This window comes from Coturnix japonica, chromosome 1 (assembly GCF_054131305.1).
Source record: "Coturnix japonica strain WE chromosome 1, WE-NBRP24, whole genome shotgun sequence".
Lineage (NCBI taxonomy): Eukaryota > Metazoa > Chordata > Aves > Galliformes > Phasianidae > Coturnix > Coturnix japonica.
The window spans coordinates 102,589,612-102,613,969 of NC_140663.1; the positions used below are offsets into that span (position 1 = coordinate 102,589,612).

The 24,358-nt window shown below is 45.5% G+C and overlaps 1 protein-coding gene and 2 long non-coding RNA genes across 3 annotated transcripts; all 3 read left to right on the top strand.

Moving 5' to 3' along the window:
• Window positions 1-7,523: 7,523 nt before the first annotated feature.
• On the top strand, window positions 7,524-11,123 carry LOC146762621 (uncharacterized). Its single transcript, XR_014939922.1, has 3 exons — window positions 7,524-7,560; window positions 9,898-9,984; window positions 11,000-11,123. It is a non-coding gene; the product is annotated as an uncharacterized LOC146762621 (long non-coding RNA).
• Window positions 11,124-14,032: 2,909 nt separating this feature from the next.
• On the top strand, window positions 14,033-15,185 carry LOC146762622 (uncharacterized). Its single transcript, XR_014939904.1, has 2 exons — window positions 14,033-14,540; window positions 14,649-15,185. It is a non-coding gene; the product is annotated as an uncharacterized LOC146762622 (long non-coding RNA).
• A 3,757-nt stretch (window positions 15,186-18,942) lies between these two features.
• On the top strand, window positions 18,943-21,383 carry RPL8 (ribosomal protein L8). Its single transcript, XM_015884828.2, has 6 exons — window positions 18,943-18,970; window positions 19,154-19,297; window positions 19,621-19,762; window positions 20,200-20,418; window positions 20,844-20,959; window positions 21,184-21,383. The coding sequence occupies exons 2-6, from the start codon at window positions 19,160-19,162 to the stop codon at window positions 21,340-21,342; spliced, it is 774 nt and encodes a 257-aa protein (XP_015740314.1). The 5' UTR covers window positions 18,943-18,970; window positions 19,154-19,159; the 3' UTR covers window positions 21,343-21,383.
• The last annotated feature ends 2,975 nt before the right edge of the window (window positions 21,384-24,358 follow it).

Below are 24,358 nucleotides of genomic sequence, written 5' to 3' on the forward strand. Positions count from 1 at the left end.
TCTTGTAACTTTGCAGGCAGGTCTAAATTCTGAACGATTTGGTAATGCTCACATCCCTACAGTGTTTGCAAAGCTTTTGTAAACAACTGCATTGCTTGATGTAATTCATATGCCCTGGAAAATGGCATTAATTAATTCTTGTTTACTGTACAAGTTTTAGTAGTAATAACAGTCTTTGCCTTGCAGTCTGGAAAGCAAGTGGACCCACATGCCTTCATCATCCACAAAATGTGAGGGAGTGATCGGATAACAGGGGGACCTGTGTGTGTGTGTCATACTGTGCTGTGCCAGAGGTGTGTTTTGATGTAGTCTACCCAAGGCACAGCAAATTACAACCTTGGAGTCTTGTGCTGCAGGCACGTAAGTGCTCCCATTGCTCGAGGAAGTTAGTTTTCCCTTTGTCTCTAAGTTTTACAATCCTCATTAGGCAGGACTGTGCATTCTCTGTTTCACTTTTCATTCTCCTGCAGCTGACTCAGACAGTTTGCTAGAGGAAGCTAACAAGTACCTGAGTCAAGCACTTACCTAACACTGGAGTCCTCACAAATCCTGTTCAGTGTTTGTTAAACTGACTGAGTTTTTGCTGGTGGATTCAAAGCTGCTTTAGGCAGTACTGAGTGCTTGGACACTCAGATTTCAAGTCCCAGCAGGACTTCTAGATTTGCCATATCCTCACCTACAGGGCCTTCTCTGTTATTCATTCTCAAAGGCAATGTTGTTGTCATCAGAACAGCTAGAGAAACAACTTCCTGAGCACTCAGGAGATAGTTGCTATGCATTAGTTAAGTGGTATCCATGATCACCACCGATCAGTTTGGGATATAAATTGAGCAACACGTATGAAGTTGCAGCTGCGTTTTAGAATATTCTTCCTCAAAGCTGGTGGGCACTGATTTGGCATACATGAGTTTCCTTATCTGTTTTGAAACTTATCAGCAGGCCACATGTAGATATTCTCTGCACTGCATCTCAGCTTCTGCTTCTGTGACAGCCAGAAGTATCTGTTACACGTTACACACTGTGTATCATCATATATGTTTCATTTTGGCAGGGATTATGGGATTCATGAAGTATCTCACCCATCCTTTTCCTACTCACAGACATGATGGGGCAGGGTGCTCCAGAGGGGTATTCTATTGATTTTTCCAGCAGAGCTATTGGCTCTGCCATGAACTTCCATCTCATGTAACATGTAAAAACATGTTTATCTGTTTCACTGGGCAGTCCATTGCTGTGCTATGGATGTTACGACAATTTAATAGGACAGAAAATGAACAAACACCCAAAATTAGTGACACACAGTGCAATTGCTCACCACCCACTAACCCATGCCCAGCCAGTCCCTGAACAGTGTCAGACCCCCAGCAGCTCCCCCAGTTGTACAGTTCAGCACGACACCACCTGGTACGGGACATCCCTTCGGGCAGTCTGGGTCAGCTGTCCTGGCTGCGTTCCTTCCTGGCTCCTTCCATATCCCAGCTCCTCACTGCAGGGCAGCGACAGAAGATGAAACATCCCTGGCTCTGTGTAAGCACAGCAACAAGTCATCTATTGCCCTGCTATCAGTGTTGTTCTCATCCCAGGTTCAGAACACTGCACCATAGCAGCAGCGAGAGAGAAAATTAACTCCAGCCAAAAGCTGGACTGTTTTTAACGAAGTGACTAAGAAACAGTCTTCACTCAGTGGTGTATCTCTCAGAAGTATCAGGTATCTGTCTTTAATAGCATAATTTTTTAATGCTGCTGATCACTTCTCAAATTCCTAGGTACACTTTTAGGCAACAAGAGTTAGTTAGTCTTACAGATTTAGAGCAATACATTGAAAAGAAGAAGCACCTGCAATTGCTGATATGGTATTAATGAATACAAACTCTCAATTTCCCTACAGCAGTGGCCAGAAAACTCCTTGCACCGATGGAGAAGAGTTAAATAATGCATGAAAAAGCAATTCTTGGGCAGAATGGAATTTAAAAGCATTTTTTAAGGTGGTACCACTACTCTAACTTCAAAACAAGCCCAGATCTACTGGATAAGGGGCCCTTCCCTGATTCCTCACATTCTGGGGGCTTGTTCTTCAGATATCTCACACAGAGCAGTATTGGTGGAGGCAGTTCCCAGCACTGGCCTTGCCATTTGTTCCTGCCCTCAAGGTGTCCCCGTGACCATCCCAGTGTAGCTGCTATTGCTGCCAGCCAGTGCAGTGAATGAAGGAGCTTAAAATAACTTTGTTCGTAGGAGCAGGGAAAAAACAAATCAAGTCAACTCTGCTGCCCGAAGAAATGCCCGTGGGATATTGTTTCATAGTGACTTTCCTCAGTTTGGAGTGTTTATTTCCTGCAATACATGCCTTAACCCAGTGCACAGTGCAAAGCTGGTACACTTAATCCAAGCATTTCATTCACTGACACGATCATTTTAGGTAGTCCCTACCTCGTTCTGCACCCTTATTTTTAGGAAGAATATCAAGTGTTTAACTTGCACAAAGAATTAAAAGGCAATCTGATTAAGAGCTTCTTTGTTCTTTCATTAGTGTATTGCCATCTAAGCCTTGCAGTTTCCCCTCATCTCCCTCCTCTCCCAGATGGGTAAAGGCTGATAGAATGTCGAGGCCAATAGAATGTACATAATGACCTGAGGAGACCTTGATGAAGAGCAGATTCCGAGTGATCCCACCAAAGATGCCTGAAGCACATCTGAAAACTTCAAAGGGGTTCACATCTTGCTCTGAAAAGCCACAAAAGACTGTTTACAGAAAGCAGAGACTCTTTATAGAAGGAATACACAGAATCAGTTAAGTTTTGCAAGCTGTGACCATAGAAATAGGGATATAAGGAGAGGACTTCATCAGTTCAAGCATATGCTGGTCCTTGTCTGAAGCAGTTTGTGATGCTTTTCTGTTCATCTTTGGTGGAGTCTTTTCTTGCTGCACAAGGCTGCCACTGAAAGGGCAGGAAAGGGGAATGAAAGTATGGGGCAAACAGTGGAAAGAACAAAAGCACTAGTTAGTTTTAGCTCTGTAGCCTCCTGACACGTCTGTTGGCTAGCCTCAAAAAAGCTGTGCTCAGCCCAGCCTCACAGCAATTGCTGCTGCTGCTGGCTAGTACCCAGACCATAGCCTGGTGAAACATCCAGTCTCTCACCTCCAGCCTCGGGCCTATGCCTCAGCTAAATATCCCCACTGCACCAGGGAGTGTCTTCAGTCTCACGTGTCTCTTGTGGCTGTGGAGGATTTGCCCTGGTCATGCTGTGTGTATGGGATGGGTCAGATCTTTCCTGGCATTTTAAGGAGGTGTCTTGCCGGTGTTCTCCCCTCTGTTGCAGACAGGTGTGAACACCTGACAAGCTTTGACCTTTGAAGGTGATGGTTGTGCTACATAATGCAGCTGCCAAAAGCATTCACGTTAAACAGCTATCAAGCTAAGCCCAATGTTACTAGCACTCCTTATTAAGGGAGAGCTATATTTTGAAATAGTTCATACTGAGAGGCAGCACTACCTTATATGCTACAGATTCAGCATTGTCAGAACCTTGTCTGTTTCAAAACAAAAAGAAGGAAGGTAGAAGTTCTCGGAATGTGGAAAAGTTCAGGCTTAGGTTCTATTTTTCCTATTCCCATTGCTGGATATTTTTTTTGTTGTTGTTTGGATTTTAAAAATCTTAATCACTTTTAGCTTTCTGTGTCCAGATCTCTCCATCAGCCCCTGTGGACACCACATTACATTACCTCCCCCTCTCATTCCCCAAGTCTACACACTGTTTTGCCTTCCCAAATGCTGTTTTCCATGCTCCAATTAGATTAAGGGCTTGCCTGCACAGGAAAACTGCACGACTATTCATTTGCAGTTTGTCTTAAAGGAATTATGTTAAGCCCGGGCAAAAGGCCATGCGGATAACCTGCTATTCCTTTGCAGGAATATAAATGGCTTATTTCAAGTTAGATCAGGTCGATCAGGAAGAACTTGCAAAGCAGTGTGTTTCCCTGCACCAGAACAAAGAGAGTCCAGCACTTTCTTCTGTGGATTGTGCCCTCCAAATGGGACCAAATGACAGGACAGGGCCTTCGCCTCAGCAGAAGACACAATCTATGGGATGGGTGTTAAATACTTAAAAACACAGCCTATTACTAAATCGATAAATAAGATTATAGTCATGCCCAATATGAACAAAGTCATACATATCCACTTATTGCCCCTCTTTGATCGCTCCGTGAATGCCCAGACTGTACTGGATTATGAGCAGCCTGCAGTTTTACAGGTGTTATCTTTCTCCTGTAGGCAGAGTCAAAGTAACTGAAGATGAAGGAAGATGAAACAGGGTAGACTTTATCAGCAGGGGAAAGAAAGAATGAAAAAAAAAAGGAGAAAAGAGAAGAGAAGAGAAGAGAAGAGAAGAGAAGAGAAGAGAAGAGAAGAGAAGAGAAGAGAAGAGAAGAGAAGAGAAGAGAAGAGAAGAGAAGAGAAGAGAAGAGAAGAGAAGGAAAAAAAAAGCCCAACGAGAGGCACATGAGTAAATCTTGGATGCTGTGCATTCTCATTTTGAACTGGTTTGAACTGGTAAGCTAGCAATTATCTAAATCCAAATAGGCACCTAGTCAAGACGGCTCCTATACCACTTTGTATTGCAGCATTAATATTATACTTTGAAGAAGGCACTACTGCTTCTTCATATGGTTTCTGTAAACTTCTTCCAGTTACCATTTCTAAATGCCTCGAGGGCCCATGAGCCAAACACAGCGCTGGTCCGCGAGGGAGTGAAACTGGTACAGAGGTTTATAACGATAACTGGAAAGGTTATCGGTGTGAGGAGTGGGGAGGCCTGGGGGTGGAGGTCCCAGGAGGAGCGCCCAGCAGGAAGGGCTCTGAATGCCTATGTTAATGACACCTGATTAGCGGGTCATCGAGACCCCGGGGCATCTGCCCGCTGCTTCACAAAGACAGATTTGGAGACAAAGAAGAGTGATTAGTCCCGATGGCTCCCGGAGCTGAGGCTGCATGGAGGTACCGTCAGCTCTGAACAGACACAAAAGGATGTCTAAACCCTGTTGGCTGCAACCAACCTGAGAATTCACCCAGGAGACATGAGGACTTTGATACATGGCGTTCTTTTTCTCCTCCATCACAACAGATCTTAATGGTGGTGGGGTTTGGGTAGATGGCTTGAGTACACCGGCTTATGGCTGGACTTCTTGGGCACCGCACACTTAGCATGAGGCTGCCTGGTTTGTTTCATTTCTTATTTTAAATAAGGTCACTTTTGCCTCTTTAAGTTTCCCTGCATCCCTGATATTTTCTGCATGTGTTGCAACAGTATTTCCTACGGAAGGAGCGTTAAACAGGAGCGCTCAGCTGCATAATCTTTATTTCAGTCATCTCTCTTGTGATGGGAGCAGAGGAAAAAGTCGTAATTCTTTTTATGTTAGGAGTAAACTGCCTTTTTTTTTTCTTTCTTTTTTTTTTTTTTTTTCCCCAGATGAGTTCTTCAAAGACCACCCTCCCTCCCTTCTGCTCGCTTTGGCCAGCTGTGCAGCTGATGTAGCTGGAGTTCTGGTCCATTACTACAAGAGGTTATAACACTCAGGCTTCAGTTTGCTCATCGCACCCTTTGCAGCTAACTAACACATCATGTAAGTTAGAGGGGAAGTGAGAAACACATCATGCTGCCTTAAGACTAGGAATGTCCCTTTACACCGCATGGATGCTCTCAAACTGGATCTCCAGAATAACTGCATTCCTAAGCTGGGGGAGGGCTACCACCCCCAGCAGGAACTGCTCTCTCCTAAGAGGCAGGGAAGCAGGAGCTGCTGCCTCTCTGCTTAGATCGACTTCCTGGCCATACAGCCCTTTGTCTAAGAGATTGCATGGTGCTTCTGTTCAGCTCAGAGGAGTGGCTGCATGGCTTCTAGTTGTGTGGCACTTCTCTTTACTCTAACTTAATTTTCCTTGTACTCATTGCTTTTTCGACTACTCCTAGTAAACAGGGAGTTTTATTTCCTTCCTCTCTGCAGCTTTGTTTTATATATTTATGTAATGGCATCTTGCCCCTTCTCAGACTATATTATTCTTCATAGGTCCTTATAGTCCAAGTATTCTGAGCGTCCAGCAGAGCGGTAGCTTTACACTTGCCTGGAAATAGCATTTATGAAATGACCTGACTAACAGGAATGGATACTGAGACTTTTGTCTTCATGGATTAGATGCCACAGTGGTAGGTATAGCAAGAACTCCATACCTGATTTCTGATCTGGACTAGCTCTAGAGGCACAAATATTACGTGGTGTTGAAATTTACCAAAGTGTTTGGGATTTCCTCTAAAGTCGTTAGCCTCTAGGCTGTTTCAGACAATTATGATTTGTTTGTGCCAGATGTGGTAGTGTTTTTGTGATACAGACAAAACATCCCAGTAGCAACAGTGGTAACCAACTTATTTCACACAAATTACCAGCTCTGTGGGGGCAGAACGTTCGTTCAGGCAAGGCTCATCTTATCAGCTGTAGATGGCTATGGATAAAGGCTCTCTAGCCTAGCTAGAGCCCAAAACAAGGTTACAGCCACTGGAGAGAAAAATCACACGCTGAGGTGATGAATCATCTCATCCTAAGGTAGATATCTAAACCAGATCAGATAAGACATACCTTGGTCAAGTGTCAGTGGGGCAGCAGATGTCAAGATAGACATCTAAAATTAGGTGAGCTGAAAGTCACATGTTGAGTTCACTAAACTGATGACGCATAGGTCAAAAGCACCACTTCCTGTTAGGAATCCTCAGAGCGCACCTTTTGCCTTTTTGAAGGCACCTTGAAACAGTAAGATAGTATGGCATCTGAGGGATGTACCAAGGTCTGATGGCTGGAACTTCTCACTGATGTTCAAACTGAAAAGTAATGTCTTCATTTTTAACTGAGTATTTTAATACTTACAAAACTTATTAATAAGCCTTTTTCAAAACAGGAGTAGTTGCTTTTTCACTGATGTTCACCATGACTAAAATAATAATGTTCTGCAGAGAGGAATTTTGGGGTTGTATTCATCTGATACAGTTGAGCACTAAAGATTCATCTTGCAGAGTCTTTGGAAAATAGGCACTTCCAAATATTGTTTTTGCTACTATTGAATTGCCTTCATTTTCTTCCTCTCATTTTTATTCCTCAGTTAATAGTTTATAATGAAGAAAAAAACTTACTGTGCTACCAAGGCACATCTCCTGACCCACTGCTGTGCAAATGCATCCTTAACCACTTGTTTGTTTGTACTTCTACAGGTGTTGGTTGGTTCTGTGCAGATATGGAATGTGGTTAAAGTTTTATAATGGAAAATCTGACAGGCAGTTAACTAATCCATGAGTCATGTTTCGTAAGTACCTAAAGGTCTCTGATGTTCGACCTTCATTTGATACCCTTGCCATCACGGAGTTATACATAACCCATCTGAAGAACATTCTTTATATAGATGACTGCGTGCTGCCCTTTTATACCTGCAAGAATGAGCATTGCACTTACTGAAACAGAGAAGTCTACTGCCTTTCCACCCCTCTCTCTGTGTGGCTGCTTGCAGAACTGCAGAGGTACGTTGCAGGAAGCTGACTTAAATGACAGCACTGGAAGACTTTCTGCTTAGTTTAAGTCCTCTGTAGGGCCTGGGTGAAAGGTAAGGAGAGGGGTGGGGAGCTGTTTTTGGATTCTATTTGCTTTTATTTTGAAGGATTTAATCATCATTACAGCTCTAATAATGTACTTAGCATTGGAGCTGCCAGTACTAGCAGAACTCTGGTGTTATTACCTGTCTGTAGCTCAGCTGGGCTTAAAGCAGGCCAGGTAGAGACAGAATGAGACAGTCTTTTGCCAGATGATCCCAAATGGGAAACCCACCTTTACTGACAACAGTGGAAGTATGGCAGCATTAGCAGTGTCAAGGTGTTTATAGAAAGGCTTGATGTGTAGAGGGCCCTTCTGGAGAACCTACTACTTTATTCCTCAGCCAAAGGGTAGAAAAGCAACTATTTGCTTTTTTGGGTACCATAAGGTTGATGTCTTTCAAAACTACTCGAGTTGTTGAGTATGACGGTAAAGAATATTGGCATGGCTGTTATTTTCAAAGCTTAAATAAGGCAGACACATGACTTTAGCAAACGCATGTGAAGTTTGCATATCATAAATCATTGCAATAAAGAAACCAAAACAAAATAGCAGCGTGTCGTTAAAGCTGGAATATGTTTTCCATTTGAAAAGAACAGATTTCCTCGGGTTTGACTTGGCTTCGTTTTCATGCCTGTGGAACAGTGGAGTACCTCAGGAATATTAATTCATTGCCATTGTGAGACAGAAAGTTCCCATCTTCACAAATGGACCCAGTATAAAGTACAGCAGAAGGTTATCTCCTTTTTTTTTCATACACTGAAGCAACAGCAGCTTTAACTGCACTGCCAAATACTGTGCAACAATTAGAACAGCTGGGAAGACAAAGCAGGAAAAAGAAAGTGGAAGAGAAGAGCTGTGTCCCAAGCTTGTATTTTGGCTGCCATTTTAAGAAGCGCACCCTGTTCCAAATAACAGTTTTGTAATTGTGTTTGAAGATCACAGCAGATGTTAGGGGTGATACATGCGCAGCACGTGAGTTCCTTGTTGTGTGCAGAGAACTGCCCAGTGAGGGTCTGGTATGGTGGGAGGGGGAAGACATGCAGCCCGCCTGTAGGGACCAGCGTGGAGGTTAGTCATCCTGCTGAGTCAACAGGAGACACCAGCACCTCCAAAGGGTGCTTCTGCCTACTTGTCATCTAAAGTTAGACAGCTAAAGTTGGTTGCTAAAAAGGAGATGAGATGAGGGAAAGGGTTTTCACAGCAGATGTATCCGCCCTTCTGTCAGCAATTCTACCTCTTCACCCACCTCTACGCATTTGCATAGGGAATGATTCCTGGCTGGTATTTTCATGGAGTGAATCCTCACTTATCAGAACACGATAATAGCTTGTGTTCCTATTTACAGAGGTCTACACGTATTGACTTGTCAGTCACCAATTTCCAGGCATCTAAACTCTATATTGCAACAATCAGAAAGAGTTAGGGATTTTCCATCCTCGCAAATAACTTTCCAAGAAAGTCATCAGAAACAGTTGGATAAACACAGTGAAGCTTGTAAAACTCCAGGCAAACTGACAGTGCAGCCAGAATTAGAAAGTCTGAGGTTTTTTTCTGATGTGATTCTGGACTAGTGTTGAGATAAACCCGGTGGAAGCAGTGAGGCCTAACCTCTAGGAACCTTCAGTCTGGAGGGCCTTCCATCCTGTTCTACTGTCTCAGGCCACAGCTTTGTGGTGTCTGAAAGTGTGCTGAAATATTTGTGTTGGTATCATTTGGGGTTCCTGCAGAAAGAAGGGCCCGGCTACACCAATCCTATCAGCAGGGTAGTGGAAACAAATGCAACATAATAAAATGCACAAACAACACTTGTCTGGTGGCCTGAAGCACTGCTTTCCCCGTTTGGCCTGCAGTACCCACTGAAGTCAGTGTAATGATCTCCAGCAGTTTATCCTGGCTTTGGATCATGGTATTCACAGCAAACGTTTGTTTTTGAGTGCCAAGAAGACGGAGGAACTGTGTTGTACAACTGTTCCACAACGCGCTGCACTCGTATTTTGGCTGATTTTTTTTTTTTATTGTATTTTTAAAGATGTTTTTCTTTATAAAAAGTCATTTTCTTACTTTAATCTCAGGAGAGAATTTTCCATTCTGTCCATCCTTCCTCTTTTTATTACAGCATCTGCTATAATTAAGTGTTGAATTGTAAGAACAGCATTACATGCTTCTCTCTTTTTCCAAACGATTCCTGGCGCTGAGAATGAAAAGTAAATATACGTTTTTAGTTCTGTGTGTAACTCCACTGGCTTATTTTCATCTTTCGATAGTGCTTTTCAGGCTGTCAACTTCTCCTTATCCTCCTTGTTTCTCGGATCCCTGAGCTTGTCTAGAGACTGATGCTGCAGCAGGGCAAGGTAAAGCACTGTAAAATAACTAAAGAATTGTGAGAAAAGAACAGGCACTGCCGCAGGGACTCACATACTAAAACATCTCAAAAAACCTTCTGAAAAACAGACCAGCTGTTGAGTTGACAGCGTCCTTTTGAGAGTTTATGTTGAAAGGTCCTGTGACCAAGTTTTGGCCAAGCAGAAGTGTTAATGAGTTTCTTTGAAATGAAAAACATTCCTATAGACAAAAATAGATAGTACTGAAATATCTCGCAGTCGTTATTTACTATTTCTGTGTGATCCCCTGTCCAGATTTATAATGATCATTTGCTGTGCCAGCAGAACTTAAACCATTGTGGTTTTGTCTTTAATGCTATAATTAAAAACAGGATGATTTTCATGGGACTAGAATAATCTGTAATTCTTGTGAGAGCTCTATCTTTTAAGCAGCCTTATCTAATATATAATCTTCACTGACCTGAGTGTGCAGACACATTTTTGACACGTACTGATGTCTTCACTGAGGAATTACACACACTTAGGGTTATTTCAATCTGATATCTCTAGATATCTAACCTCTCACTAGTTCTTCACACTCTGTTGGATGAATGGATGTTCCTTATCATGCAGTAAAAAGACCAGTCTGGCATCCCTTGTATGTTCATTAGGGCAGACCATGCATTACAGCAGTACTCAGTGAGGAGTAATTATAGAGGACAGGTAGAAAGTTAGCTCCTAGAACAACATTTCTTTGCACTGGAATAGTTACCTATTCTGATGTCTAATGTTTAATCAGCACCATTTGTCTACAAACAGATTTCAGCCACGAGGAAACTTTTGACTTGCTCTTAAAAGTTTTGTTCTGAAAATGATTTATGTAAGGTGTTTGAATCTTGAACCTGCTTTGTCTAATAGTATTAATAACCTGGGGCAGACAGTGTTTATATGGTACCACGCACCCTGACGGCACTTAGTAAATAATGAAATAAATCACGGGCTTTGTTTCTGTTTAAACATTGTGCTTGCCCTCTGTGGATACCAGTCTTCTGGATCCTGCTCAACAACCTCATCTGGGTGAAACTGGATATTGTGCCAATTTTATTCCAGCCCTGTTAACGTATGGCAACAATACAGACAATGCATCAGTGGACAAAGAACTCATAGTCCTCCTCTGGATTTATGTGGCAAGGTTTTGGCACTGGGGAGGCCTGCAAGAAGCCCAGCAGCTGCCCCATGTCAGATCACAGCCCTTGTAGGAGCAGCCCAGGTCTGAGCTGCAGCCCATGGAGAGCAGCCTGTAGAGGGGCAGGAGGGCTGGGGGAGCTGCCACCTGTGGGACCCATGTGAAGCAGTGCCTGAAAGGTGGGCTCCGTGGTATGGAGCTGTGTTTGAACAGTGCTGGGAGAGCTGCAGTGTGTGGGACCAGACCAGGAAGGACAGCAACCTGTGGGGAGAGACCCACATAAAGCAGAAGCAGAGAGTGACTGTGGAGGAGCAGAAGAGATGAAGCTTTATGGAATGACCACAGCCCCCTTTCCCTATTCCCCTGCACCTGCTGAGGGAAGGAGATAGAAGTTGAGCCTGAGAAAAGGTGAGTGGAGAAGAGGTTTTCAGTCTGTTTTCCATTCTTGGTGCCCTATTACTAACAGGCCATAAATATAATCAATCTTCCTCAAGTAGCTTATTTTGCTTGTGACAGTAATCACTGAGTGGTCTCCCTGTCTTTCTGTCAACCCATGAGCTCTTCCATTGTATTTCCTCTTTCTGAAGGGAAGTGAGAGAGCAGCTTGATGGGCACCTACTGACCTGCCAACCACAAAACAATAAAACCACAAGTTCTTGAGCCTGCACTAAGAATATAGAATCATAGAATCACAAGGTTGGAAAGGACCTACAGGATCATGTAGTCCAACCATCCTCCCATCACCATTGTTACCACAAGCCACTAAACCATCTCTCATAGCTCCTCATCCAGATGCCTCTTGAACACTGCCAGGGATGGCGACTCCACCACCTCCCTGGGCAGCCATTCCAGTGACTGACCACTCTCTGAGAGAAAAAGTTTTTCCTTCTGTCTAATATCCACTAGGAATCCTAATTTGTGTGGAAGTAGATGGGTAAGATAGAAAAGGAAAGTGATGAATGCATCCAAAGCAACGGATAAAGCACACAGGAACCACAGTTTCCAAACTCACTGCCCTGCTCTGGACTTTGAGATGTAGTCTGAAAATACAGTGATGGCAGGGGTACCCAAGCACATGAAAGCCTACGTATAATTGGTGTTGTGAAGAAAACTCATGTTATTAACTGTTTTGAAGTACAAAGTGGAGAGAATATTGGAAGGATAAGTGTTAACTGCAGTCTATGACATTGGCCTTACAGACCCACCTGCAGGTGCAGAAGTGGAGGGCAGACGTGCTGTAGAGAGGAGCTGTGGGCTTCCCTTAGAACAGCCTGAGAGCATTTCAGTAACCCCAGTGCTTAATATATGTCCCAGCGAAATCATACTGCAGCTGACTGCCTAGATCACATATGTTTTTAATAGAAACATTGAAAATTGTTTCAAGATTGAGACATGTACATGTTAAACGTTCCGTATGAGCTGAAGAACATACAGAAACGTACTAAATTGGCTTCTTGTACAGGCTGACAAAACACTCAGGATGCAACCTAATCCCAATTGCTCCCATAAAAGCCTGGGTATCCTTGTACTCTCCAACCACCAAATCAATCTTAAACTTTTAGGTGAGGTTGCTAAACTCTCAGTCTGATTTAATCGCTTTTCTGTCAGGAATTGGCAAAGCTGAGAAATACTTTGTGGCTAACTTCAGTGTGTTTTATACGTTTGTGATATCTGTACTTTCCTATTTTCAGTGTATAACTAATAAAAAATAATCCCTGTTGTGCATTTATGGAATAATAATACTTGCAGGAATCAAAAGATTAGTACTATATGGCTTCTTTACTGCAGGAGTTATGCTGAGGAGCCCTGAGGTGGCCCAGAGGACAGGAAAGGACAACATTCAAAACTCCAGCAACCAGTGAAAGAGGAATTAATGTATTACTCACTGAAGCCTCTACAAAACCAGACTAAAACGCAGTTGAAAGCCTTTGCCAACTCTGGAACTCAAAGTCTGCTATCCCCAAAGCAAGAGCAGCCAGAGGGAATTGGGAAGGGATCAAGGAAGAGTGGGGAGGAGACAAAATCTCAAAGACCACCGGGATGAGAGGTATTCACCACCTTAGGCATCAGCACACAAAGGCTGCGTGCCCTGCAGAGCCCAACAGAAGTTACTATGTTGAGCAGAGGGTTTCTTGGTCAGAGTTATGGAGGAGACCAAGCTAGACAGTCTGGGGCTGAACTGTTTACAGTGTGTAGTTTGAGTTTGAGCACCCCACTGCTTGCTCTGTGATAGCAGCTGTAGCAGTACTGAGTGGTAAATGAGTGAGTAACGGCAAGCTGGCAGAGCTGAGGCTGCAGTAAGAGACACGCACGTATCTGGATGGTTCAGGCATGCCCCGTGTCAGCCGTGAATTCTGCAGTTTGTGTTAATAAGTGGAGCATGCAAGTTGTCTGCTTGCCATAGGGTGAGTGGCAGCCAGGCAGCCTGCAAAAATGGATGTCGTGAGGGCACCGAAACGAAGAGCTGAACACACTATCTGGAAAGAAATCTCTACAGAAGGAAAAAAGGGAGATACCGTTCTGCATGTCTGGGCTAGTGTGAATTCATCAGGCTTTGTGTTTGACTGGGAGCCAGGTATAGTGTACAAGTAACTCTTGTTTGCTCTGCTTGACCTAAATCCAAGTTTTGCTTTGTCAGGTTTTGTCCGACGTGTGTTCTGTTTCCCCGCTGTGTAGTAACAGTGCTGGAGGCTGGGTGTTAGCATTGGCAATCTGATGACTCAGTCACTCAAGTATGAAGGCCATACTGTGGCAATAGGGAGGAAGTAAGGACATGTAACCTTACCATGTGTTTTGTGGTGGTCCAAGCTTTCAGTTCATGCTGAAAGAATTCTTATTTGTGAAGTTTCAAAAGGATTAAATGCAGACTGTCCTTGCATTCTAGACAGCAGTCAGGCACCACAAGCAACCTTCTTCTCTGCCAACAGCGTGTTTGGGGACATAATGCCTCGTTTGGTTATTTATAAACAGTCATTTTCCAGGATCGACACCTACCAGAGCCAGCCATCCACCTCCACTGCCTTCCATTCCTTGGCAGCCATTCCTGAAGCAGAAATGCATGGGTAGCAAGAGTCCTCCAGCTGTTCTCATCTTCAGTCCCACTGGTTTGGGGGTCTTGGGCTGGTAAGAGAAGCATCTGCTGTTTGAAACCCTGCCTTCAACAACCACGTTGCTATAAATAAGTTTCCAGTGCTAAAAGTCAGGAACTGTAGCAAATAGATAGGAGGACTGCCAGCTCTCAGATACCCACCTGAGGTTGGGTCACAAGAGGAAATCACCCTGGTACAGTATCTGTGCAAACACCAGATCCCACTCATTTCTCATGTTCACAAGTTTGATCTAAGCAAAGCACTCTACTCATGGACAATGTTAAATGCTGGTCATCTCAGAAGAAGATCAGGTGAGCTCAGCACCACGCAGCTACTCACTCACTCTCCCCAAGTAGAATGGGAAGAGAATTGGAAAGGTAAGCAAAATAAGGAACTAATATACAGTTTCCCATTGGCAGGTGGGTGTTCAGCCACATCAGGAGAGCGGGGCTGATCACCTGTAACAGTTCCTTGGGAAGATAAATTCCATCACTTTGAACGTTCCCCTGCTGTTTTATTGCTAAGCATGATGACATATGGTATGGAACATCCCTTTGGCTAATCTGGGTCGGATGCTCTGGAGTAGCACTTGGAGTGGATACATGCCCAGGCCACCTGGTCCCAAGCACAGTCCCAATTTAAGGCCACCATCTACTTTGTAATCCTACCACAGAGAAATTGAAAGCATCAGAGCTTCCTGCTGGCCAGCAGCTTGCTTCATCTGAGTGCTCCTGTGCCTTCTGCTCTCCATGGAAGGGTGCAGCAGACACCGTGCCACAGACCCCTCTGTGTGCCCTCTGCCTCTCATCAGTGCCATCAGAGAACCGCCCTGGGGAGCCTGGGCTGAGACGTGTGCTTGTGTGTGTGCAGCACGTGCGTGTGCGTGCGCCTGTGCACACACAGCTGTGTTTGTTTTGTGCTGCAGATAGGAGAAAACAAGATTATTTATGTTCTAATAACTGTGTGTTCCCTGTGCGAACTATTTTCTGCTCTGATTTATTGTTCTCCTTAGGCCTGCCCGCAAGCATTGTTCTTATACTTGGAGCCGGTCACACTGTTTTCCATCTGCAAATGGAAATCTTAAGTCTAATGGAGTATTTATGAACCAACAAAGAAGATTTGGAGGAAGGAGGAGTTTCACTCCTTTGTTTTCCCATTATTCTTTTCCTCTCGTCTTTCCCTTTACGCTTTCTCCCACCTCCCCCTTTTCCCATGGCATCTCTGAAAGGCGGGAGCTTTTCTCCTTACGCTCCTCAGGAGTTTTGCCTCAATCTCAGACAAATTTTCACGCAGTCTGGCTAAAAATTCTTTTAAAGTCTTGGCTTTAAATCTTTCCCCTTTACTGGGTGGTTTAAATTCTCCTCACTAGCTCAGAGTCTCAGTCTTTTTTGAGGCGTGAAATCCCCGCAGTTCCCTTGCCTACACAGCAAAAGGAGCATGAATAAGGCAGGAGGCTGTGTAAAAAAAGACAACACATGAGAGAACAATAAAAACTTGGTTAAGAAAAATGAATCATCCAGCGTTATGCCACCAGAAAACAACAACAAAAAAAAATGCAGAACGTATGTATTTTTCCCTTTCTTATGTGCCGTATCTATCAATCAAGATAAAATCTCGTGCTATTGTATTTGTTCTCTCAACTAGATGCACAAACTGCTTCGTGTGTAGCCTCCAGGGATGTTGTCACCACACAAATGCTGCCATTAAAGGGTTGGTAGGAGGTCCATTGGGAAGTGCCAGGAGAAAAACAGCTGGAGGCCGGAGGGTCTTTTTAGGAACAGCAACTAATGCAGGAGTCTGGAAGAACAGCTGGGTGCTCATAAATCAGGAGTATTTAGAAGGTCTCCCACATGTCTCTGTAAAACTGCAAGCTTGCTAGAGTTTATTCACCTCTGCATTGCTCTAGATATGCTCCATGTCCTCCAGCTTTTCTATCTGCTTCATGCTAAGCCTCTCTGTGGCTGTAAGCCTCTGCCACTTAACTCCCCAGTGGCTCTCTGGGCAATGTCTCTGTGCTCCTCTGCCTCTCCTTCCAATTCTTTTGGTTTCTTGGTACTGTTTCAATCCCATATCTCAGCTGCTCAAGAGGAAAGAAAATGAGCTTAGAGGACTCTTCCCCTCTTCCATCGCCTGCCCCTATTATTTAACTCATTAAGGAAAACACATATCCAGATGTGGAATTAGAACCAAGCCTGCTGGAGCTCAAGGAGCATTTGGACACTACTCTCAGATACAGCATTTGGATTTTGGGTGGTGCTGTGTGGAGCCAGGAATTGGACTCAGTGATCATTGTGGGACCCTTCCAACTTGGGATATTCAGTAGTTCCGTGATTCTATGAAAAGAACAACCATAAATTATTAACTCTGCAATACCATCAGCGTTAAGGTTAAAAGAAAGACTAAAACTGAAATAATGCAGAATTCTTGTCCTGCCCGTTGTTCCAGAACAGTGAATTCTGAGGGTTTCTGATCCTGAAAAATCAGGCGCTTTTGGGTAGAGACCTCTAGAGGTCACCAGAACATAATTAGTAAGGCAGAACTAAGCCCAGATAGGGAGTGTAAATTGCTTTGTTTCGATGCAGACTTCATGCCTCTCTTATGTCCCCTCTCACAAGCAATCCAGACATCATGAAATAGCGAATATTATCAGATGCCAGCAATACCTCCTGGACAAACTTTGCTGTGCAGAAGTCAGGTGCCTTTTGTGTAAGAAAGCAGTCACTACATTGGCATCTCTTGTCAGACTCTCACACTTCTGTAACCAAACCTTCCCTGGCACAGCTGGAGTCTGGGCTCTCTCATGCCCCATACCTTTAAGCCCACTACATGCTGTGAGTGTCACCAAACCACGAAGGATGCCAGTTCTTTCCCTAGCACTGGTTCAGGAAAGCAGTAACTCAAAACAGAGCACGGGCCACATGTGCATATTGAATAATTGGTAAAGACTTTTCTACTTCTCTTTTTACCCTGTGAATTAGTGTCTGAAGAAGCAGAAGAAGACTAAAGTTGCCTTCCAGGTCACTTATTTCTACATTTAGAGAGGAGCTACAATTTAATTATGATTCAAAAGGTTGCTGTGAGGCCAGAAACCTCATCTGCTTCGTGTAAGAGCAGAAGGAAAAGCTCAAGTAATTTTCCTGAGCTCTCTCCAGGGTTTAGGAATGAAGGAGGCTGTGGAGGAGGGAGCTGGGGACAGCTGGGGAGAAGATTTATTACAAGATGGCAAACAGAACCTGGTCCTTTCTGGAGAAAGGAAGCAAGAAGTTGCCCCTTCAGCAGCCACTTCCACCTGCCTCCACAGTCCTGCCTTAGCCCTTGGCTTCAGTGGCAGTAGGTGTTTTGCACCCCTTGTGTCCTGCTCTGGGAGTGGTGCAGTAATATGATCGTCCTGAGTGTGTTCACTGAGATTAGCATAGTTATTTTTGCAAGCTGGAACTGTGGTGCTGCAGCCTGCTTGGAGTCCATGTGTCAGCTCCTAATTCCACACAAAGCCCTGCAGGAGCCAGCAAGGCCACAGACAGAGGAATGTGCCCACCTGAAAGAGCTCAGGGTTATTTTCATTGGGGCACATCAATCTCAGAGAGGAAATGTTCGTAAGAGTCTTACAGCCAGCCCTTATGTTCCTGCTTTTCACTTGAGAAAGATGCACAAATTAACTATGGGCTTCCCCTCAGTTCTCTTTTCAAAGTGGGGTCCCACAGAACATTTGCTTCTCCTTCCTCCTCTGCAAGCAGCATTCACATCTGTATTTCTCCCTGGCTGCCATCTATAACAAGCAGAGCACCACCCCTTTTGCAATTTACAGTACAATTAAACTTTATCAAATTAGCCTGTGACCATCAGGAAAGGATTAAGGCTGCGATGCACAGCAGCAGTGATCAGGACATATGGCCTATTTTGCCTAGTGCTGTCAGATCAGACCCAGATTTCTGTGCGCACATCCAGGAGGAATAATGCACATGCAAGGAGGCCAAAGCTTCTGGAAAGGCCTTAGACCTCTGGCCCTTGTGTAGCCAAGTGGATTTGTGCAGATGCAGTGGACAAGCCCGGGTTATCTGGACAGCTTCCTGCTCGCTGCCTGGTTTCTGGTTCCCTGCCAGGCAGGGGGGTTGGAACTACATGATCCTTGAGGTCCCTTCCAACCTGGGTCATTCTGTGATTCTGTGATTCTGGGAGTAATCAGGCAAATGAACAAGTTCCTCAAATTCCAGCACACAGCTCTGATGGAAAAAGAAGCCTTCTCTAGAGGAATCCTGCCTCTGCTCCTCCCACACAGCTGTAACTCCTGGCAGAGAGGCAGGGCAGAATTAGTAAAGACAGTAACATCTGCAGCCAATGAAGCTGCAACTGTAGTTAATGTCCCAAAGTCCAAAACCTCAGGACTCAAAGCTGCAGCAGGGAATGACAGAATCACAGAATTGTAGTGGTTGGAAGGGACCTATAGAGATCATCGAGTCCAACCCCCCTGCCAAAGCAGGCTCCCTACACCACGTCACACAGGTAGGTGTCCAGGTGGGTCTTGAATATCTCCAGAGAAGGAGACTCCACCACCTCCCTGTGCAGCCCGTGTCACTGCATCCCCGCCCTCACACCGCACCCGCCCCCACAGGCAGCGCAGCCCCGCCCGCATAACAGCACAGCCGGCAGCCGGGAAGTGACGCCACATCCCGCGACATGGGCAGGGCCTTGGCGCTGCGGTGACGTGGGCGCTTCCTTCTTTCCCAGCGAGGCCGCAGCGCAGGTAGGAGCCATCTCGCAGCGTTCCCCATCCGCCGCCATCCGCGCTTTGGCCGCTGCGGAGCCGCCGCTTGTGGCCGTCCCCGCTATTCCCCTCCTGTCACCCGTCCGTGCCGGCAGTGGGCGGGGGAAAGGGTCGCCTCGCCGGTGCTAACGGGCGGTGCGGCCCCGCTGCCTCTTTTCATAGGGCGCCATGGGCCGCGTCATCCGGGGCCAGAGGAAGGGAGCGGGGTCCGTGTTCCGCGCACACGTGAAGCACAGGAAGGGCCCGGCCAAGCTCCGCGCCGTGGACTTCGCTGAGAGGCACGGCTACATCAAGGGCATCGTCAAGGTAACGGGGGGGTGTAACAGTAGCACTGCTGTACAGAAGGGGTCGTTCAACACTGGAATAGGCTCCAGAGGGAGGTGGGTGAATCACCATCCCTGGATGTGTTTAAGAGCCGTGTGGATGTGGTGCTCAGGGATTTAGCAGAGTGTTGTTAGAGTTAGGGTACTACGGTTAGGCTGCAGTTGGACTTGATGATCTTCATGGTCTTTTCTAACCTGATTAATTCTATGATTCTGTGATTCTATCAGGTTTTGTAATCCTTGGGTGGCTGCTAAACCTCAGGTGAATGCTGCATCCTGTTCTAACACACATCCTTGTTCCCACAGGACATCATTCACGATCCTGGCCGAGGTGCTCCCCTTGCCAAGATTGCGTTCCGTGACCCATACAGGTTTAAGAAAAGGACCGAGCTGTTCATTGCTGCTGAGGGCATCCACACCGGTCAGTTCGTTTACTGTGGCAAGAAAGGTGAGTGAACAGCAACCTTGGGTTGCCTGAGAAGTTTCAGGAGGCTCAAAGCAACTGTTGTCTGATTACATAGAGGGTGGGATGCTGAGGTGCTGCTGGGAGCCTTTACAAAGGCCATGGCTTCACTTACTGTAAGCAGACGTACTTTCCTATTGGAGATGGAAGTCTCCTCACACAGGCTGTTAAAGCAAGCCCAGCTGCGGTGCTCTCAAGTGTTTGGATTGCTTTATCTATGCAGGCAGCTCTTGCCTGACTGCAGGTTACAGTGGCTGTCGATACGTGGGTTGGAACTCAAATAAGTGCCCCTGTCTGTTGCTGTGCATGAATGTATGCAGTGCCCTTCTGTGCACAGGGAGCCGTGTTCAATTGAGTTGTGGTTGGAGCGGTGTCTGGAAGCCTGACTGAAGCAGCTGTTGTTTTGTGATGGCTCTTTGCAGCTCAGCTGAACATCGGCAATGTCCTGCCTGTCGGCACCATGCCCGAAGGCACCATTGTGTGCTGCCTTGAGGAGAAACCAGGTGATCGTGGAAAGCTGGCCCGTGCTTCTGGCAACTACGCCACTGTTATCTCTCACAACCCTGAGACCAAGAAAACCAGAGTGAAGCTGCCCTCTGGCTCCAAGAAAGTGATTTCTTCTGCAAACAGAGCTGTTGTCGGTAAGCAGGGATAACTGGGAACTTGTCTTTCAGCTGAGCTGGCAACTGGTCTTCATAAGCTTGTTCCTAAGATTGAATATGTTGTAGGGACTAGACAGGAGTAATTGGGGACAGGACTAGGGGTAATGGGCTGAAACAGCACAGGAAGTTCCACATGAATGTGCACAAGAACTTCTTTACATTGAGGGTGACGGAGCACTGGAACAGGCTGCCCAGGGAGGTGGTGGAGTCTCCTTCTCTGGAGATATTCAAGACCCGCCTGGACGCCTACCTGTGTGACGTGGTGTAGGGAGCCTGCTTTGGCAGGGGGGTTGGACTCGATGATCTCTAGAGGTCCCTTCCAACCCCTACAATTCTGTGATTCTGTGACTGGTTTTGTTCTCATGCATTTTCTCTCACATTGTTATTGCTGTGATGTATTCCAGGGATTGTTGCTGGTGGAGGTCGTATTGACAAGCCCATCCTAAAGGCCGGCCGTGCCTACCATAAATACAAGGCAAAGAGGAACTGCTGGCCGCGTGTCCGTGGTGTGGCCATGAACGTGAGTCTTCACTTTGCCTTTTTAAGGCTTGAAAAGGAATTGCTTGGCATGGCGGGGGTTGTGGCCTATCACGTTATTAATTAGGGTAGTTACTGGCGCTTGATAGTTACCGTGTTGTGTCATATATGAAGCAGTTGAACTTCTTGTCCCCTCAGATGGGTTTATTGCTGCTCAACGATGCTTTTGTTGAACAAATTACTTGACTTACGTTTCCTTTTCCACAGCCTGTAGAACATCCCTTTGGTGGTGGTAACCATCAGCACATCGGGAAGCCTTCAACCATCAGGAGAGATGCTCCTGCTGGACGCAAAGTCGGTCTCATCGCTGCTCGTCGTACGGGTAGACTGCGTGGTACAAAGACTGTGCAGGAAAAGGAGAACTGAAGACCCAGCGTGGAGTTTAAACAATAAATGTTTAAAACTAAGCTTGTGTGAAGTTGAAGTTGTTACAGGGGCTGCTGAAAATGGAGATAATGTTTGACAGAGGAAGGTCTGGGTAGAGATAAGGCAGCTTTCTCTGCACGGAGAGCTCCCAAACCCCTAAAAAAGCAGGTCAGGGATTCTTTCAGCCAGTGATTTCACTCTGTAAAGCAGAGTTAGAGCCTGGAATGAGGGCATCTGTGTAGGTGCTCTCCTGTCCAGGTGTTCAAGGGGATCATTGACACTTAGCCAAGGTACCTGGCTGTACATGCCTGACAAAGCTTTTCTAACCAATCAAGAAATGCCTTGAGTACCCAGTTCAGTCTGTCCATCTTGCCAAAATCATTAAAAGGTGCTGGTTTTTCTGAGTTTGGTGGACTCTAACATTGTTTCCTGCCTCATAAGAAAAGCTGTTGTCTTAGGAGAAGGCAGCTTTGCTTTTTTGTTGTGAGGGAGAGAGAGAGGTTCAGTGGCAAGAATTGAAGTAGATCACAGAATTGTAAGGGTTGGAAGGGACCTCTAGAGATCATCGAGTCCAACCCCCTGCCAAAGCAGGCTCCCTACACCACGTCACACAGGTAGGCGTCCAGGCGGGTCTTGAATATCTCCAGAGAAGGAGACTCCACCACCTCCCTGGGCAGCCTGTTCCAATGAAGATAGAAGTTGTTAGTGCAAAACAGTAGAATATTAGTGCCTTGCTCTCTTCTGAGTGCTCCTGAAACAGTTGCATTCCTTGTGGCTGTTTTAACTTGTTCCTATTCCTTGCTTGTTTTCTTGGTGGAGATGGGCAGCCCGCAACATGCTCTTCATGCACCTGTATGTGCTGACACCCAGGCCTCAAGGTGACCTGGCTGTGATTTACCAACATATGTACCTGCTGCAGCAAAAATGACATGCAGAGGTTGGGATGTTACCTACCTGCTGAAGCTCCAACCAATCTCCCGGCCTGTTTTCCTACCTTGGCATCATGGCCAGGTTATCTCATACAGACTTGCTTGCAGACTTCCACGTTTTTCTCTCTGCTGTCAGTATCAGTTCTGATGACCTACATGGCAAGATCCAAGTGAAGAAAGGTTTCAGAATACTTCAAGTACACTGAAATCTTGCTTACGTGAGAGCGATTCTTACAAGGCTGTGGTTCAAAGAACTGGCGGTACCATTTGCATTAAATACACCCAAATGCACATCAGAATCCATGGTTTCCAGCCACACTTGGATTTGTTGGCCTCATGTTTTCTGGGGAAGGTTGGTTTCTCATTTTACTGTTGCTGAATGCAGCTACAGCTGCGTTTAATGTTGACACACTGGATGCAATGCTAAATCTCTCTTTAAATTCACACGTTTGAGGAGTCTGTAGACTTGATTCCATTCTCTTAAACTGAGGAGTAATTGCCCTTAGTGCATGCAGTGAGCTTGGACTTATTTAGGTCTCCAATTTGTAGCTAACTAATATAGAGGCCTCAGCATGTACACAGCACATTCTAACTGCTGCTTTGGCAGGATGCCTGGAAACAAAAGCCAGGGTTGTGAAACATCCCTGAGTATTGATTTCAGACAGTACCCCATGATGGTGTCAAACAGGGAGTTCAAAACTCTCTCAGCAAAGTAAGCACGAGCTTTGCTCAGTGGAAAAAAACACAGCACCCCTTGCACTGTCCTGTGCTTCTTCAATCCCCATAGCAACTCACTGGCTTCTAGTAATCATGTTTTCAATGTACATCAAACAGAGCAGCCTCACTCTTGCACCAGCTGTTACCGTCAGTGTGATGGATCATGCAGTTATTTGCTCATATAACTCCAACACACTGTCAAACATGAAACGCTACAGCTGTACTCATTAGAATGAAAACGAAGGAGGCAGCTGAAAAAGTAAAGATCAGCAGGATCTGAAATCTGGAAGTGGAACAAATAGTTGGAAATATTTGAGGTGTTTGCTTATGCCATCCCACTGGGGTGCCTGCAGTCACCACCTGCCTCTGATTCATCCAAAGGCTTGAAGCATTCCATAGAGTCAAAGAACCATTAAGGTTGGAAAATACCTCTAAGATCACCCAGTCCAACCAGCAGCCCATCACACCATGCCCACTGCCCACATCCCTCAGTGCCACATCCACACGGCTCTGGAACACCTCCAGGGACAGTGACTGCACCACCTCCCTGGGCAGCCTGTGCCACTGCAGCACTGCTCTGAGAAGGAACCCAACCAAAGAAGGCTCCACAACCTGCTACACAAGGCAGAGAGGAAATGCATGCCAACAGACAGAGGGTTCGTGTGTGCACCCACAGGGTAGATCACACTGAAGGAATGGAGAACCACGATTAGCTTGGTTGTTTTTACCTGCTAACGTGGATGTCTTAACTTTTCAAAAACTGTTATTATTTAACATCAGTAATTCTCAGTAATTTCTCATTGTTTTGCACTTCCGTGTCTTCAAAGTGAGCACCAATGGGCAGGGGTTTCCATTGGTTTTCCGCTATACCCATTTCTAATTCATTTTACATGAAGACTTTTGCTCCAATAGCACGAAGCAACTGAGTAATCGGCACCTCAGGGAGGTGCTCAGTGCCTTCATCTGCTCAATAGTCATGAATGTGGAGAGCACCTGTCCTGAATGAACACTTGTAGCAGGGAGGGTCACGCATGACCAGCAGAAACCTTTAGCTTCCAGCAGCCATGAAGATCTACCAACTCCTGGGAGCATTTCCATGCAGCAAACCTCTCCAGTGAGCACCAAGTGATCACACCAGTCTTAAGGTGCCTGAACAGATTCTAAGGCTAAAAGGAACCTGGCTGCTTCTCTGAGGTCAGGAGACCCAAGCTTCATTCTCCCGCCTTCATTACAGTCTGTTCCATTGACAAGTTCACCATATCACATTTCAATGAGTTCAACACAAAACTTCTCCACTAGCCCATTCTTCAGTTAAGTCCACATTTTATTGATGGTTTGCTGTTGGTACTTCAATCAGATTTATATACATA

What these genes read in the sequence shown, in the direction of transcription:
- RPL8 (XM_015884828.2), top strand. Translation starts at nt 19,160, where the DNA reads ATGGGCCGCGTCATCCGGGGCCAGAGGAAGGGAGCGGGGTCCGTGTTC. An exon ending in ACATCAAGGGCATCGTCAAG is followed by an intron (nt 19,298 to 19,620) that starts GTAACGGGGGGG and finishes TTGTTCCCACAG; the next exon opens with GACATCATTCACGATCCTGG. An exon ending in TGCAAACAGAGCTGTTGTCG is followed by an intron (nt 20,419 to 20,843) that starts GTAAGCAGGGAT and finishes GATGTATTCCAG; the next exon opens with GGATTGTTGCTGGTGGAGGT.